We start from the raw sequence: 15,673 nt of genomic DNA, 5'->3' as shown, positions 1-15,673 counted from the left end.
TCCTAAAGGGTCAAAACCAAATCAGAACCAGATTTAGAACACAACCAGATATGTAAACACAAATTCATAGGCCAATTAAAGAATAAATCCACCTGGTTTCTTGTACCCTCAATAAATCCCCAATAATAAATTAAAAGAAAAATAATTAAAATTTAAAAAGAATACATCCATAAATGATCTAAAAAATGATCACTTGCAACTTTTCCATTATCATCGGCCAATGCTAACCTGATTAAGCCATGGAACACCCTGGGAAATATAAAATGCACGGATTACTTACAGTCTCTTACTCCAAGACCAATATACAAAAACCCAGAGACGAAACACAGCAACACTGGATCTCCTTGCTTCCCAAAAGGAAGACTATCAAATAGAGGGACACTTGATGGTATGCATCATATATCTACTCAAAACCTCCGAGGAGATTTAAACTGTGGATCAATCTGTATTACACAGTTCCCCATTCCAAGTTTAAAGCTCTTAAGCAACAAGAGACAATAAGGGTGTGTTTTATTAAGAAAGGGTGTAACCAACTATAACTTGTATCAACAAGCTAATATAAGTATTCACCTAAGCACATTCATGGCAGAGGAGGGTAAAGGTTGGGTTTTGATAGGAGTGTCCTAGGTAGTTAGTGAGTGTTTCATTTTTATGCCTTTAGAACCAGATAAATGTGATGTTCAAACAACAAAGAGCTAAGCTTTGAAGTTTGAGCAAGTACTAGGAAAAAGTTCAGTTTTTCCCATCCAATCTATCTGTCTGTACCTATGGTTGTACAAAGAGCTCACTAGTAAAAAATTATAAACTGGTTTGAGAGAATAACATACTATTCTTTTTAGACTAACAAGGGAACTAAACAAATGTCAAACATGTTATACATTAGACCCAACAGCAGAATGCAGATGCATGTGTATTAACCCCTTTATTCAGTTTCCAAAAGCCACTGCCTCTTTGTCACAACCGTTGTATTAAAAGCCAGTCATTCACATTTCACACTGTTCTTTCTACATTTGAAAAGATCTTTTTAAAAACAGAACCTTTCAAAACTGCTTATAATAAATTATGGGAAGACAGACATTACCAAATCTACTTTAAGTATTTTCAAACATACTACTGAAAACAAGTTAGCAAAATACTTCTTTGGAAATTTCTGGTTATAGATGGAAGCCAAAATTCTGAAAACATCATGGAAGCAATTTTCATATGTGGCTCTTATTCAGAAAAATTTAAGTTCTATACTTTTCCCATATCTTATGTCTAGCTACAACTAATTACTCCTACCTACATTAGCATGGAGGTAGCATATGACACACTAACCCTTCTGTTCCTTCCTTTCTGTTCTTTTTTATCCACTGATAAAAGTGAGTTATATAGCACTGACTGGAATTTCATATTTTTTTTCTAATGTTTTTAAAGAAGTAGTTGGGTCCTTGAAGACAAAATTACCTTTTGAGGCGAGAGCTAAATAAAACAAATTTATTTTCATGGAAAAATAACCACAACAGTAAATTTAATGATACCAATCTCACTCCTTTGATACAAAGTAAGAGTTGAAGGCAGCCTAAAGAGGAACGACTATTGAAATCAGTGCATGCGAAGCCACTTACAAAGCCAGTTACAGCTTTGTAACTGAATGTCTAGCACCATTGAGGTACGAAAGCATGCCAGCTGGGGCGGCATTGTGCACCACAAAGTATGGGTTGTAAGCCTAAGTCCTGAGCACAAACCCTGGTTTCCAAGTTGGCAGGTGCTGAAAACACAGTAAATGTCACGCTTGCAACTCACTGCATGGAAGAGGTCTGGGTGAAGTAAGCTAAAAGGAACAGAGCAACAGTTAAAACTTATTTCAATTTGATATGATTTTTTTTTTTTCTTTTTGGCAAAGTCAGTAAGGAGCTATTAGTATTATGTACTACAAGAAAATACCACCATGAAAAACAGACATTGAAAAGTTTATGCATGGTAAGTAAAAAAGCAAAATAAAGGTGTAATAAAGCCTTTCACTATTCAAAGTTACTGGCTTATGTGAAAGTTACCAAACCTATTTTACTATTCTAATACCAAAGGTCAAAAGCATAATCCCTGATCTCTTCATAATCATAGTGCCCTAGTCTGCCTCAGTTATTCCACCAAAAACATATCTAAAAACAAGTTGTAATGTTTTCATATTGTTATATAACACTGCATTTAATCTAGAAACTATTTCAACTGTACACCCAGGCTAAATGTGTATGTTACTATCTTCAAATGAAAACCTGACCTTTTTTTCCTTAAATATTCTTTAGTGGAATTCACATTATTTGAGATACAAGCTCAAAATTTAATTTTTGTCAACTATCTGCTACACTAATCACTGCCTCAAGAAAAATCTATTTTTAATCCATCCCTAGTGATAAGCTCCATGCTACTGCTATCCTCCTAAAAATTAAACTGAGTAAATTTCACTTTCATTAGTTAAAGGGAAAACTAAAAGTAGATGTACTTTGTGATTTTTCAGAGCTTAAATATAAATACCTGATCTAAAGACTGAATCCTTTGGATTTAAAGTATCAAGGAACAAAATTAGTCTCTGGTTCCAATGGGTACAACAACATTTCTGGAAACAGAAAGAAAAGAACATTTGCCCTACATAGTAGCCTGTGAATTTCTTAACTCTCCTCAGCAGTTTGTCAATCTGCTATGTTAACCAAAAGCTAAGATCTTTGAATTCATACTCATAAGAGAGTAGCCCTGCCTATTTTGTATGTACGTACCCTGCAGCTATAGTCTAACCATACCTGAAATACAAAAGAACTGATACGAATAAGAAGTTGGCTTGCTATTTTGAATAAGATTTTACAGGTCCACTTAACTTGCTTGAGAGACCAAAAAACAAAATCAAAAACAAAAAATCTTGATCAAAACTAGGTTAGTCAACCACTGTACTGAAGTAAAGCTGTCAAACTCTGTCCTGAAGAGTTACGTCACATCTTACTGACCTCATCTCTGTAGAACTTTCTTAAAATGGTTCAAAGACGAAAACCTCTCTGGAATTAACCAGAGAAAGCAACATAGCTCTGGACAACATTTCTGTTGTCACACTAAGCACTCTAGACATTGAGATCATCATCTGATGACCAAGAAAAAGGTTAAAAAAGTAAATCTGAAAATCAAATGTTTCTATTTCTAGACTAGCATCAATAATGGATTTACTATACTTTTACAGACTATACCATCATTTCCAGCGTAATACTCAACATATCAAATAAAATAAAGTATTACTCCGCATCAAACTAAATGCCACTGTGAAGGGCACTCTTAACAGCTAAGAAAATAAACCTGACTCACTGATCAAAGAAATCAAATATGGATGATAAAGGTAGAAATCAATTCTAAAATCTTAGACCACTGCTTCCTAAACAGTCAGTAAAAGACCCAAATCCAACTCAACAACTTTCATTAAACCCAATGCTACCAGCTTCCTAATGCATGGTCATATAGGGACAAGCTCTTGGTTCCTTTGTTTGATGTTATTTGGAATAATGCCTTGGCATTCAGACCTAATGAGGGAAGGTGCCACATCCTGGCCCATTTGTTTTCATTCAAACGCATTCACGTTAACATTTTCCCCATCTGGAACTGCAGCTAATACAATCTTTTTTGGAAGGAAGTATGAAGAATCCTCAAAGAACTCAAATTAGACCTCCCATTTGATCCTGCAATCCCTTTACCAGGCATCTACCCAGAAGAAAAAAAGTCATTTTATCATAAGGACATCTGCACTAGACTGTTTATCGCAACTCAATTTACATTGACCAGCATGTGGAAACAACCTAAATGCCCACCAACCCAGGAAAGGATTAACAAGTTGTGGCATATGTATACCGTGGAACACTATTCAGCATTTAAAAAAGATGGAGATTTTAAATCTTTGTATTAATCTAGGTGGAGCTGGAATACATTCTTCTTAGTAAAGTATCACAAGAATGGAGAAACAAGAATCCAATGTACTCAAGTCTAATATGAAGCCAGTAGATGATCTCATGTACACCCACATAAGAGAACAACTCAAATCAATTCAAGGTGAGAGGCAGGGGGATAAGGGAGCAGGGAGAAGGGAGGAGAGAGGGGGATGGGTGTGCTCCTATTTAATGAGGACAAAGTTAAGGTAGATGGCACACCTCTTGGGGGCAGGACACAATTATAAGAGAAACTTTACCTAACAAACACAATTTTTCTTTCTTTTTTCTTTTCTTTTTTTTTTTAGATAGAATCTCAAGCTGTTGCCCTAGGTAGAGTGCCATGGCATCATCATAGCTCACAGTAACCTCCAACTCTTGGAATCAACTCAACTCAAGCGATCTTCTTGCCTCAGTTTTTCTATTTTTAGTAGAGATGGGGTCTCAATCTTGTTCAGGCTAGTTGAGAACTCATGAGCTCAAGTAATCTACCCACCTTGGCCTCCCAAAATGCCAGGATTTCAGGTGTGAGCCACCAAGCTTGGCCACAAATGCAAATATTTTAACCTAATTCTTTGTACCCTCAACCTGAAACAATAAAAAAGAAAGATTTTCCCCATTGTACCTATATTACTGAGTAATTACCAATTAAACAGATAATGCTGTAATAAATGTGAGGGATATTCTTAGTCCCTACTAAACACATTCTAAAGGACAATTTCATTAAAATCTAGCATTATGTATCTGGTCCTCATTTCTTAACAAATGAAAGGCAGCTTAAAGTCAGGCACAGTAAAATGTAGCTGCAGTTTCAGCTATTTAGGAGGTTGAGGCGGTGACAATCATTTGAACCCAGGAGTTCCAGGCCAGCCTATGCAAGCACAGCAAGATCCTGCCTCTTTTTATGCTTTTTCTTCCTTCTAAGAAAGAAAAAGCTACAAACTATGATTTTTTAAGAAGTTCTGAAAAGCTGGGCATGGTGGCTCACACCTGTAACTGCAGCACTCTGGGAGGCCAAGGCAGGTGGATTGCTTGAGCTCATGAGTTCGAGACCAGCCTGAGCAAAAGCAAGACCCCGTTTCCACTAAAAATAGAAAAACAACTAAGGCAAGAGGATCACTTGAGCCCAAGAGTTGTAGGTTGCTGTAAGCTATGACACCGCAGCACCCTACCCAAGGCAACAGCTTGAGACTCTGTCTCAAAAAAAAAAAAAAAAAAAATTCTGAAAGACCCAACTATTCCCAACTTTCTCTCTTACATACTTATCTACCACTCTTTCTCCTCTCTTCACTCATATAATCACTCCTAGATCAAAAATGCCTTACAATGGAAATGAATATGTTAAGCTCCGTGGCACTGTGGGTTAAAACCTGAACAATTAAACACATTAGTCCCAATGGGAAGAAGGGTCCTACAAAAAAAGGACTTTGGGGGCATTGGTTTATGCTAGAACGCACACTAAGCTGCTTTACATTGATTTTCTCACTTAATATTCAGACCACTATTAGAAAAGGTAAATCAAGTTGTTTCAAAGAAATATATGACAAAAAATCAAGGCTAAATAATTGTGCACCATACATTAGACATTTTGCTAATACCTTTAACATATTTAAATTTTATTGTAAAATAAGCAGTTACAGGGACAAACTGACAGTAGTTCACAGAGGACAGGTCATAAGAAAAGCAGACCTGGGAACTACACTCAGACTTGCTCTCTGTGTGGCACAAAAAGGCAGACATATCAAAGCCCGGGACTTCACAGTGGTAAATTAGGTGGTCTGTGTATACTGTGTGTGTGTGGGATAGAAAAGCAGCAAATCAAGGTGAGTCCTCAAATTATAATTTTCCTTAGGCCTAGTCTTGATCTTAATCTCACGATACATAAAATGGAAGTGGACTAAACAATAAGGAGTAAATTTCTGAATTACTTGGATAAAACATCTCTGTGGTCAAATGAACACAAACTGAATTATAAAATATATATCAGAGGTAATACACAAGTCTACAGTTTACCAAAGCATTCACAAAGAATTTTTTTTGACTGGATGCTCATTTGATTGCTTCCAGTACTTATATGTACTATACATGTATTTTTTCATATGCACAAGTACAGGTACCTTGATTTAAAATGACTACCAAGTTAACTTTACCCCTAACAACTGACAGTTCACAAATAGAGAACCTTAATCTCCCCAAATATACAGTTGATCGTTGAACCACATGGGTTTGAACTATGAAAGCCCATGTATTATTTGACCTTTTTCCAACTTAACTGGATGGAAAACACAGTATTCCTGTGAAGCAAAACTTTTAGATAGGGAGAACTGACTTTTCATATATACTCAGGTTCTACATGACCAACATCGATGATCTACATAGGCCTTTCTCTAAGCCTCGAGTCAACTTCAGAGGTTATATAGACAAACAGAATGTTTTCTTGCCAAAATCTACATGTTGAAGCCCTAATCACCAATGTGATGGTGGATGAGGCCACCAGGATAAGACCCTCAGGATGGGGTTAGTGCCCTTATAAGAATGAGTCACTCTCTCTCTCCCCTTCCCCCAACCCAGCAAAAACAAAGAGGTCACAAAAGCACGCAAGAGATGGCAGCCACCTACAAGCTGAAAGAAGAGGACTTAAAGTAAAATATACCTTGCCAGTACCGTGATCTTGGGATTCTAGCCTCCAGAACTATAGGAAATAAATGTCTACTGTTTAAGTCACCCAGTCTATGGTATTTTATTATGGCAAACATGAGCTAACGGGGACAGAGAAAACCTTCAGTCACCTACTGAATGCCTTTGTTTTACAGAGAGAAAACTAAAGCCTAGAAAAGGAAAGTAACTTGCCTAGGTACTAACATTTTTTCCCCAAAATTTAGTAATTTTTTAAGATCATTACTATTTGATATTTCTTCTATTACCTAAGAGATTTTAAACACAAATTACATGTTGTTATAAAATAAAACAAACCCAAACAAATTCAACTAAGTTTCAAGTTTAGAAAATTGTCTAATTAATTTGTCACAAATTATACCATTAATCAAATGGACTTAATAATGAAATGATCCCTCTTACCTCTACTACATAATGTCTTTGTCATACAGAGATTCCAGTGGGAAGCCTCAGCTCACTAAACAAACAAACCTTTGGGAAAGAGGTTATTTCATAGTGAGTGCCAGGAATTCAAAATGGCCCTTTTAGTTTAATCCAGTTAATTACCTTTTAATTAAATAACTACAATAACTAACTAGCACTTCTAACTATAAAGCCAAGTAAAATTATGTTCTGTCTCTTGAACAAACTATATTACCAATTGTTTGACCCAACTGGCTCTCTTCTCGGAATACAAGCCTTCCTTCTAGGCCTGCTGGGCCTTCCAGAGGAAAAAAAAACAGCTTAGATGTATACGCCTTGCTTCTGACTGTTTCTCAAAAATTAAAATAGTACTCTCACTCAGAACAACAATATAAAAGCAATTTCACTGAAATACAAATGGACTTCAGGCTCGGCACCTGTGCCTCAAGTGGCTAAGGCGCCAGCCACATACACCTAAGGTGGCAGGTTCGAATCCAACCCGGGCCCACCAAAAACAACGATGACGGCTGCAACCAAAACATAGCCGGGTGTTGTGGCAGGCACCTGTGGTCCTAGCTACTTGGGAGGCTAAGGCAGGAGAATGGCTTGAGCCCAGGAGTTGGAGGTTGCTATGAGCTGTGATGCCATAGCACTCTACCCGGGGGAAAGCTTGAGGCTCTGTCTCAAAAAAAAAAAAAAATGGACTTCAAGGGTTCTATTTATAAATAATACAACATATATGGAGAGTTTTCACTCACAATTTCAGGCCTTTCTTCCAAAACTTGCATATAGCTCTTTAATTCCTCCCAGTATATTTTATTAAATACCATATTATAATTTTCCCCCTTCAGATACCAACTACACTTATTATTAAGGACATGGAAGGAAAACTAATTATCACTGCTTCAATGCATTTAGATTTATTTCATTACCAAAATCAATAAAGTAGAGCTAGATGCTACTGCAGACAGGCAGACAGATACAGACTATAAAATCTCTTTCCTATACATTTCCTCCTCCAATCCCACTCATCGAAGTTCCAAGGTTGGAAATCATCCTAACATTTTTTTTAGCCAGAATGTACTAAAATTAGATGGGAACAAAGGCCTGACGTTTTCCTATTAGCAGAGGGGGTAGGAAGAAAATGTGAACTGCCAGCACCCACACTCCTCTGCATTTAGCCTCTTCCTCCTGAAGAGTCCCTTCTCTTTGCAGGAAGAAGGCAAACCACAGCAGGGAACCACAGCTACCTCAACACTGTTAGTATTCCACAATCAGCGCTGAGGATAAACCGCTTTATTAGTAAGTATGCTAATGAAGAGTGAGAAATACAGTTTACAGTCCCCTTATTCAGCCAGAATATTCTCATATTTCTAAGCTACTCAAATAATATACAGGATATGCTAATTACTGGATCATGTGGAAATTTTTACATATCTGGGAAAATAGATGTATTAGATTTACTTTTCTTAAGAAGCTTCCAGGTGGTATGAATAATAAAGATTACTCACTAAAATACTTATCATTTGCTGATGCAGTAATAACAATACATTTGTAAAAATATAACAGAGAAAAAAGAAGAAGTCCTTTCTGAGAAACAAAAAATATAGATTTTGGTTTTTTACTATCTTCCTCTAATAAGCTAGGCAAGTAATCTGCAAATACTTTAAGGCACACTTGATCTCTCAGTTGTAAGTCTTTCTTACAATGGAATGGTATCAGCATGACAAAAGTACATTCTGCCACCCTATACACCCAGTTTTCCAAGTTCTACTGCATAAAAGCAGGATAGGATATTGATAAATTTATTCCTATTGTTTTAATTTTATTTTCCTGGGTCTAACTACTGACAGATCAAAATTCAGCTATAGCAACTCTTTTAATGATTAGTCTAATGCACTGTGCTGTAAAGATTTTTAAAACTCAGTAAATACTGACTCAAACTCTTTTCTTTTTTCTGGTTACTGGAGCCCATCTTGACATCTAAGCTGGAAATGAATGATCTTTCAACAACACTCCAGGGATTTTGCTAAGGTCATATTCAATCATTCATTAGGCTTCTTACCCGTCGCTTTTCAGAGTTCCATTGTAGAGCTGGTTTTATTCAGCATTTATGTAGCCTGTGGGCTTGGGTATTTGTCTGCTTGATGTTGAGTTTCATTTCTATGCCCCTAACATAGGAATCCATCAATTGACCAAAGAATTTCAAACTATTCTTTTACTTTTCTAACAAATTGCATGGTATGTATGAAGAATAAATTAGCATTAATTTTCTTCTATTAACTGTTAATAAAACATGCTCATGAGCTCCCTCCCTCTCTTCTATGGACATCTCTGTTTCCTGCCTAGTCAAGAGAAATGATAAGGATTTCCTAATTTTTCCCACTATGCAATTGTCTTTCAACCACATATGCCCCTTGCCTCCCACAATCAAGCTCTAGGTCATGGGCAACCTTCTTCCAGTGAAGTGGACTAGACAGGACTTATTTCTTTCAGAGCCCATCCACATTCCCCCACAATTACCCGCAGAGGTTACTACTATGGCACACAAGATACTTGGTTTCTTGCTCTAAACGCAGAGGGCTGTTTCTGGAGCACATACATTCTAGCTCACAGAGCCAAAAACAGGAAATCAAACCCCAGGGCTCTTCCCTGGAGACGAACTGCTCACATTTGTACAGATTTTCATCGTAGGGCACCAGATAAAGAGACAACCACACATCCACACACAAATACGTAAAATAAAATTATTTAGAAGAACGTAAATTAAAGTCTATTCACATTGGCAGGGATACTCTATTTCTTTGTACACCAATCTGAAGAAAATTAATTCAAGGCCACATGAATTTAATTACTAATGTTGGGTCCTCAAAAATTAAGTTTTCTATTATACTCTGGATAAATGTTAATTGAAATCAACATACAATACAACATTACAGAATCATAGGAATTTAAAAATAAGTAAATCAAGTACGTTATTCATAAAATGATTAAAAGTCTTGTATATATCTTCACTCCCTTATTTCCTCAAAATAAACAGAAGACTGCATGCATATCATAGATGAAAAAGAAAGGCAAACTCCTTGCTACTACAATAGGGAAAAAAATCATTCAAGGATAATCTGTACTTATTTTAAAATGGCTTTAGTCAAGCTGCCAAGAGTGATGCTGGGTTTGATTCTCATATACATAAATGCCAGTCCCCAAAAGCAACTCTAACTTGTGCACCTGGCTTTTCTAAAAACCTTCTATTTGTTAATTGGTGTAAGCAGCCCATTCAGGCCTCAGTTCCCTTTGGACTTGCATACATACTTCCTACACACAGAAGTGGCCTGTTAGGCAGCAATAACATCATAGTGAAAAGCAACAATTCTATGCAGGCCCCAAGGAGAAATCTCGTTTGCATTTCAAACAAGTTTCTTCAAAATAAGTGTCTTTTTTTTTTTTTTTTTTTTAGACAGAGCCTTAAGCTGTCCCCCTGGGCAGAGTGCCGTGGCATTACAGCTCACAGCAACCTCCAACTCCTGGGCTCAAGCGAGTCTCCTGCCTCCGCCTCCCAAGTAGCTGGGACCACAGGCGCCCGCCACAACGCCCGGCTATTTTTTGGTTGCAGCCGTCATTGTTGTTTGGCAGGTCCGGGCTGGGGATTCAAACCCGCCACCTTAGGTGTACGTGGCTGGCGCCTTAGCCGGTTGAGCTATAGGCACCGAGCCAAAATAAGTGTCTTTTGATGAAGTGAGATTACAATTCCACTTCTTATCCACAGAAAACAGTATTCACTTACATAGCTTACTGCTCCTTTTTATAACTGCGTAATTTCTTTCAGTTACCCACATACTTGTATGATTTGATATTACTAAGTCCAATAATAATGTATTTATGACTGTTTCAGTAACTCGGGGACATTTTCTGGCCCAGTTTTTAAGCAGTTCAGTATTATTTCAAAATACTAATTTCTTGTTGGCATTTCTGGACTTCCATTTGTTCTGGTTTTAATCTCTAAGGGGACGGTTTCCAGCAGGATTAAAGTGGTAAGAAGAGACGATTTCCTTTTCCTAACCTTCTCAACATCTCCATGTTTGCTCGTGAACACAAACACACAGACACACACAGATTTCCCCTTTCACCTTTGCAAATGGAACAAGCATGCCCCACATAATGACTCAAAAAGCTTTGTAACAAAGACCCATTCCAAGCTTTCTGTTAATCAAACTCAGTATGTCAATCTAGTCACACTGAAAGCCTATTTTGTTGGATTAGGGTTTGTTTTTGTTTTTATTTTTGAGACAGAGTCTCACTTTGTCGCTATTGGTAGAGTGCTGGGGCTTCATAGCTCACAACCACCTCAAACTCTTGGGCCAACGTGATCCGCTTGCCTCAGCCTCCCAAGTAGCTGGGACTACAGGCACCCGCCACAATGCCTGGCTCGTTTTTAGAGACAAGGTCTCACTCTTGCTTAGGCTGGTCTTAAACTCTTGAGCTGAAACAATCCACATACCTTGGCTTCCCAGAGTGCGAGGATTAAGAGCCACTGTGCCTGGCCTTTGGATTGCTTCTTTAAGCATATACTTAACTTAAAATTCTAAGAGTATTTATTACCATTATATTTGAAATCAAAGAACATCAATGTGAAAAAAGCAACAAAGACCAAATCTCCTCAATAAATTATAAAACTTCTTATTTCTACAACTTAAGACCTCATGTCTCATCCCCAGCCCGGGCCTGCCAAACAACAATGATGGCTGCAACCAAAAAATGGCTGGGCGTTGTGGCGGGCGCCTGTGGTCCCAGCTACTTGGGAGGCTAAGGCAGGAGACTCGCTTGAGCCCAGGGGTTGGAGGTTGCTGTGAGTGTGATGCCATGGCACTCTACCCAGGGGGACAGCTTGAGGCTCCGTCTCAAAAAAAAAAAAAAAAAAAAAAAAAGACCTCACGTCTCCCCTCAGCACCAATAGCTCAGCAGTTAAGACGCTGGCCACATACACCAAGGCTGGCAGGTCCAAACCCACCCCAACCCTGCCAAACAACAATGACAACTACAACAAAAAAATAGCTGAGTGTTGTAGCAGGAGCCTTTAGTCTCAGCTACCTGGGAGGCTAAGGCAAGAGGATTGCTTAAGCCCAAGAGTTTGAGGTTGCTGTGAGCTGTGATGCCACAGTACTCTACTGAGGGCAACTAGCAAGACTCTTTCTCAAAAAAAAAAAAAAAAGACCTCATGTCTCATAAAAACATATTTTTGTAGGGCAGCACTTATGGCTCAAAGGAGTAGGATGCTGGCCCCATGTGCTGGAGGTGGTGGGTTCAAACCCAGCCCTGGCCAAAAGCAAACAAAAAAAATATATTTTTGTAAAATATTTAAATTGCATGTATTTCAAAGGAATTTCTCACTTTTTATGGGTTGAAAATTAAAGCTCTTGGGGCAGCGCTTGTGGCTCAGTCGGTAGGGCACCAGCCACATATACCTAGGGTGGCAGGCTTGAACCTGGCCTGGGCCTGCTAAGCAACAATGACAACTGCAACAGCAACAAAAAAATAGCCGGGCATTGTGTACTGTGGCAGGCACCTGTAGTCCCAGCTACTTGGGAGGCTGATACAAGAGAATAGCTTAAGCCCAAGAGTTGGAGGTTGCTGTGAGCTGTGATGCCAGGGTGACAGCTTAAGACTCTTTCTGAAAAAAAAAAAAGAAAATTAAAGCTCTTGCAAAAATCCTATTTTTGTTGAAAGTCCATGTAAATGTCTTTGACTATTTTCTGTAAGGCAATTAGTAACTTTAATGGTCAATCTACATTTGTCTGAATGAAAGACATGTATCGCCCTCCCCAAACCCCTCACCCACACCAAAAAAAGAAAAAAGATGTAATGCTAGATTTACTCAGTAATGGAATAACATCTGCCAAATAAAAATAGTTGCTTTTGTAACCCCATAGGCCCAAAAAGCTAAAAATAATAAAAAATTATGTAACTTTTCAAAATTTCATATCAACTACAACTTGAAAATATCACCCCAAACACAAAGTGGTAGCATTAATATACCATATCTTCACAAAAACATTAATGAACTGTTTCTCTTGCTAATTTAGCCTCTAACTAGAACATCAGTATCCATATATCCCTGAGGGGTTATATAACTTATACCACCCTTTGTGCCAAAAGAATGACAAAATTTACTTCTTGATAGAGACAAATCTTTTAACACAAAAAGGGAGATGGTAAAAAGTAATGGCAGATGACAGGAGACTGAGTTGGCTGATTACAGTCCAGAGATCAACACTAACAAGGCCCTGCATAGCTCCTACAAATAACTGCCCAACTTCTTTTTTTTTTTTTTTTTGTTTGAGACAGAGCCTCAAGCTGTCCCCCTGGGTAGAGTGCCGTGGCATTACAGCTCACAGCAACCTCCAACTCCTGGGCTCAAGCGAGTCTCCTGCCTCCGCCTCCCAAGTAGCTGGGACCGCAGGCGCCCGCCACAACGCCCGGCTATTTTTTGGTTGCAGCCGTCATTGTTGTTTGGCGGGTCCGGGCTGGGGATTCGAACCCACCACCTTAGGTGTACGTGGCTGGCGCCTTAGCCAGTTGAGCTATAGGCGCTGAGCCACTGCCCAACTTCTTTAACTGAATTTTATATGTACCAGTCCTAGTTCCCTAAGTGAGTTGCAAATGCTATAAAGGCAGAGATTAGCGACTTGGAAGGCTGAGGCAAGAAAACTGCTTAAGCCCAACAAGAGTTTAAAGTTGCTGTGAGCTGTGACACCACAGCACCTACCAAGGGTGACATAGTGAGACTCTGTCTCCAAAAAAAAGGCAGAGACTAGCACCTAAGAGGCAGAATACACCAGCAGAGAAGTGTTTTCAGATCAGACAGACCCAGACAAAAATCCTACTCCATCCCGTACTAACTGTAATATTTTTGTTTCAAGAAGATATTGGAAGGATTCAATGATTTAATAAGATAACTTAACATAGTGCTAGCATATAATAATGTCCCTTGGTTCTCTTTCCTTCTACCTGCTATCACTCATGGGGTATATAAGACCATCAGCTACAAAACAGGCTTAATAAATTTCTTCATCCATTGACACATTTCTCTGATTTTTGTTTAATTACATACACGGTAAAGGCCAGAGCCCTTTTGTCAGGTATCAAATGCTTTTAAAAATAACCACCATTCAACCCCAAACAGTATTTCTCTTTATATTTCATAAATGGTCTAATACCAAGTGTAACACTAAGGAAGTTGTTTTGCTTATTATTCTAGTGCTGAAATAGTCTGGCCAAATTTTCATAAATAACTATATTTGATTCAACTTTACCAATACACAAAAGTGAAGAATACATGCTTTCTATAAATTTGTTTACTACTTTAAACTTTGACTGTTCAGTAATTACAGGAAATTTTTTTAATCAAAGAAAAAAACATTTACATTTCAAATACAAAAAAAATTAAAAATTATTCTTGGTTGATCTTGAAAACCCTACCACTTACATGTTTATGATTTTTTTTTTACCAACTCATCATATCTACTCAACACATGCGTCCTGTGTACTTACTAAGCATTTATTTGCACTTGCATTTTCTGTGTCAGCTTAACTTTGTTGTGTAGCTTCTTTAAAAAGCTATCTCAATTTGTCCAAGGAAAAGTCTCACGTTTTCTGGAAAACCAGTGCTGCTACACTATTTCCGGATCTGCCTCCGAAGGTGAACTTGGGTGTTGGCAGCTCTTCGAAAAATTCAAATCCTGTCAGACAAAATTAAAATAACTTATTAGAGACTGAATCTCATAGTGAAGGGAAATTTGTATTAATATTGTATTTTAAACCTTTTATAAAACTTTATGATTCTAAATACTCAGCTGTATTAAATTTCATATTATGATTTTTCAGTTCTACTGCGTATGCATGGCATGTATGTAAACACACACACACACAAAAACTTTGAATTGAATAAGGAACAGATGAAACCAAAAATAAATTGCAAGAAAAGAAGCCTGCCATCCATCCCCCACTGCCTCCACTTCCTCTTGCCAGCCCTTCAAATCTTCACCCCGTTAGCCTCCTTCCTCACCGAGCTTGTAGGAAGCAGCTAGCACTTGTTGAGTTCCTACCATGTGCCAGGCATTGTTTGAGCACTTTATATGCAATAACTCAATTAATCTGCACCACATATATAAAAGCACTTACTATAGAAAGGTTAAGTAACTTGGAAATAAAAAAAAAAAAATTGTAGAAAATGAAAAAGTTCTAGAGGTGAATAACAGTGATGGTTGCATAACAATGTGAATACACTTAATACTGCAGAAATATACAATTTAAAATGGTTACAATGTTAAATTTTATGCTATATATTTTATCAAAATTAAAAGAAAATAATTTGTGACAAAGATCAAGACCCAGCTGGGCACAGTGGAACATGTCTATAGTCCCAGCTACTAGGCAGGCTGAAACAGAAGGATTATTTGAATCCAGGCGTTCAGGACCAGCCTAGGCAACAGGGTGAGACTCCATCTCTTTAAGAAAAAAAAGATGGGCTCAGCACCTGTGGCTCAAGCAGCTAAGGCGCCAGCCACATACACCTAAAGTGGCGAGTTCGAATCCCCAGCCTGGGCCCGCCAACAACAATGATGGCTGCAACCAAAAAATGGCCAGGCGTTGTGGCGGGC

The 15,673-nt window shown here is 38.1% G+C and overlaps 2 protein-coding genes across 2 annotated transcripts in view; both read right to left on the bottom strand.

Annotated features, from left to right (window-relative positions):
- The window catches only part of FAM53B (family with sequence similarity 53 member B), a 133,444-nt gene extending 118,832 nt beyond the window's left edge, over positions 1-14,612 (bottom strand). The window contains exon 1 of the mRNA XM_023515650.1: positions 14,565-14,612. The gene's annotated coding sequence lies outside the window, so the exon portion shown is untranslated. The remainder of the gene's footprint in view (positions 1-14,564) is intronic.
- Positions 14,558-15,673, bottom strand: part of EEF1AKMT2 (EEF1A lysine methyltransferase 2) — a 35,351-nt gene continuing 34,235 nt past the window's right edge. The window contains exon 5 of the mRNA XM_023515637.1: positions 14,558-14,752. Within this exon, the coding sequence (XP_023371405.1) occupies positions 14,658-14,752 (95 nt within the window). The 3' untranslated portion in view covers positions 14,558-14,657. The remainder of the gene's footprint in view (positions 14,753-15,673) is intronic.

The sequence above is a fragment of the Otolemur garnettii genome, unplaced genomic scaffold, assembly GCF_000181295.1.
Source record: "Otolemur garnettii isolate 467f Iridium unplaced genomic scaffold, OtoGar3 scaffold00075, whole genome shotgun sequence".
In the NCBI taxonomy this organism is placed as follows: Eukaryota; Metazoa; Chordata; class Mammalia; order Primates; family Galagidae; genus Otolemur; species Otolemur garnettii.
Note: the sequence above shows the minus strand (reverse complement) of the source record. Positions and strands in the feature narration are given on the sequence as shown.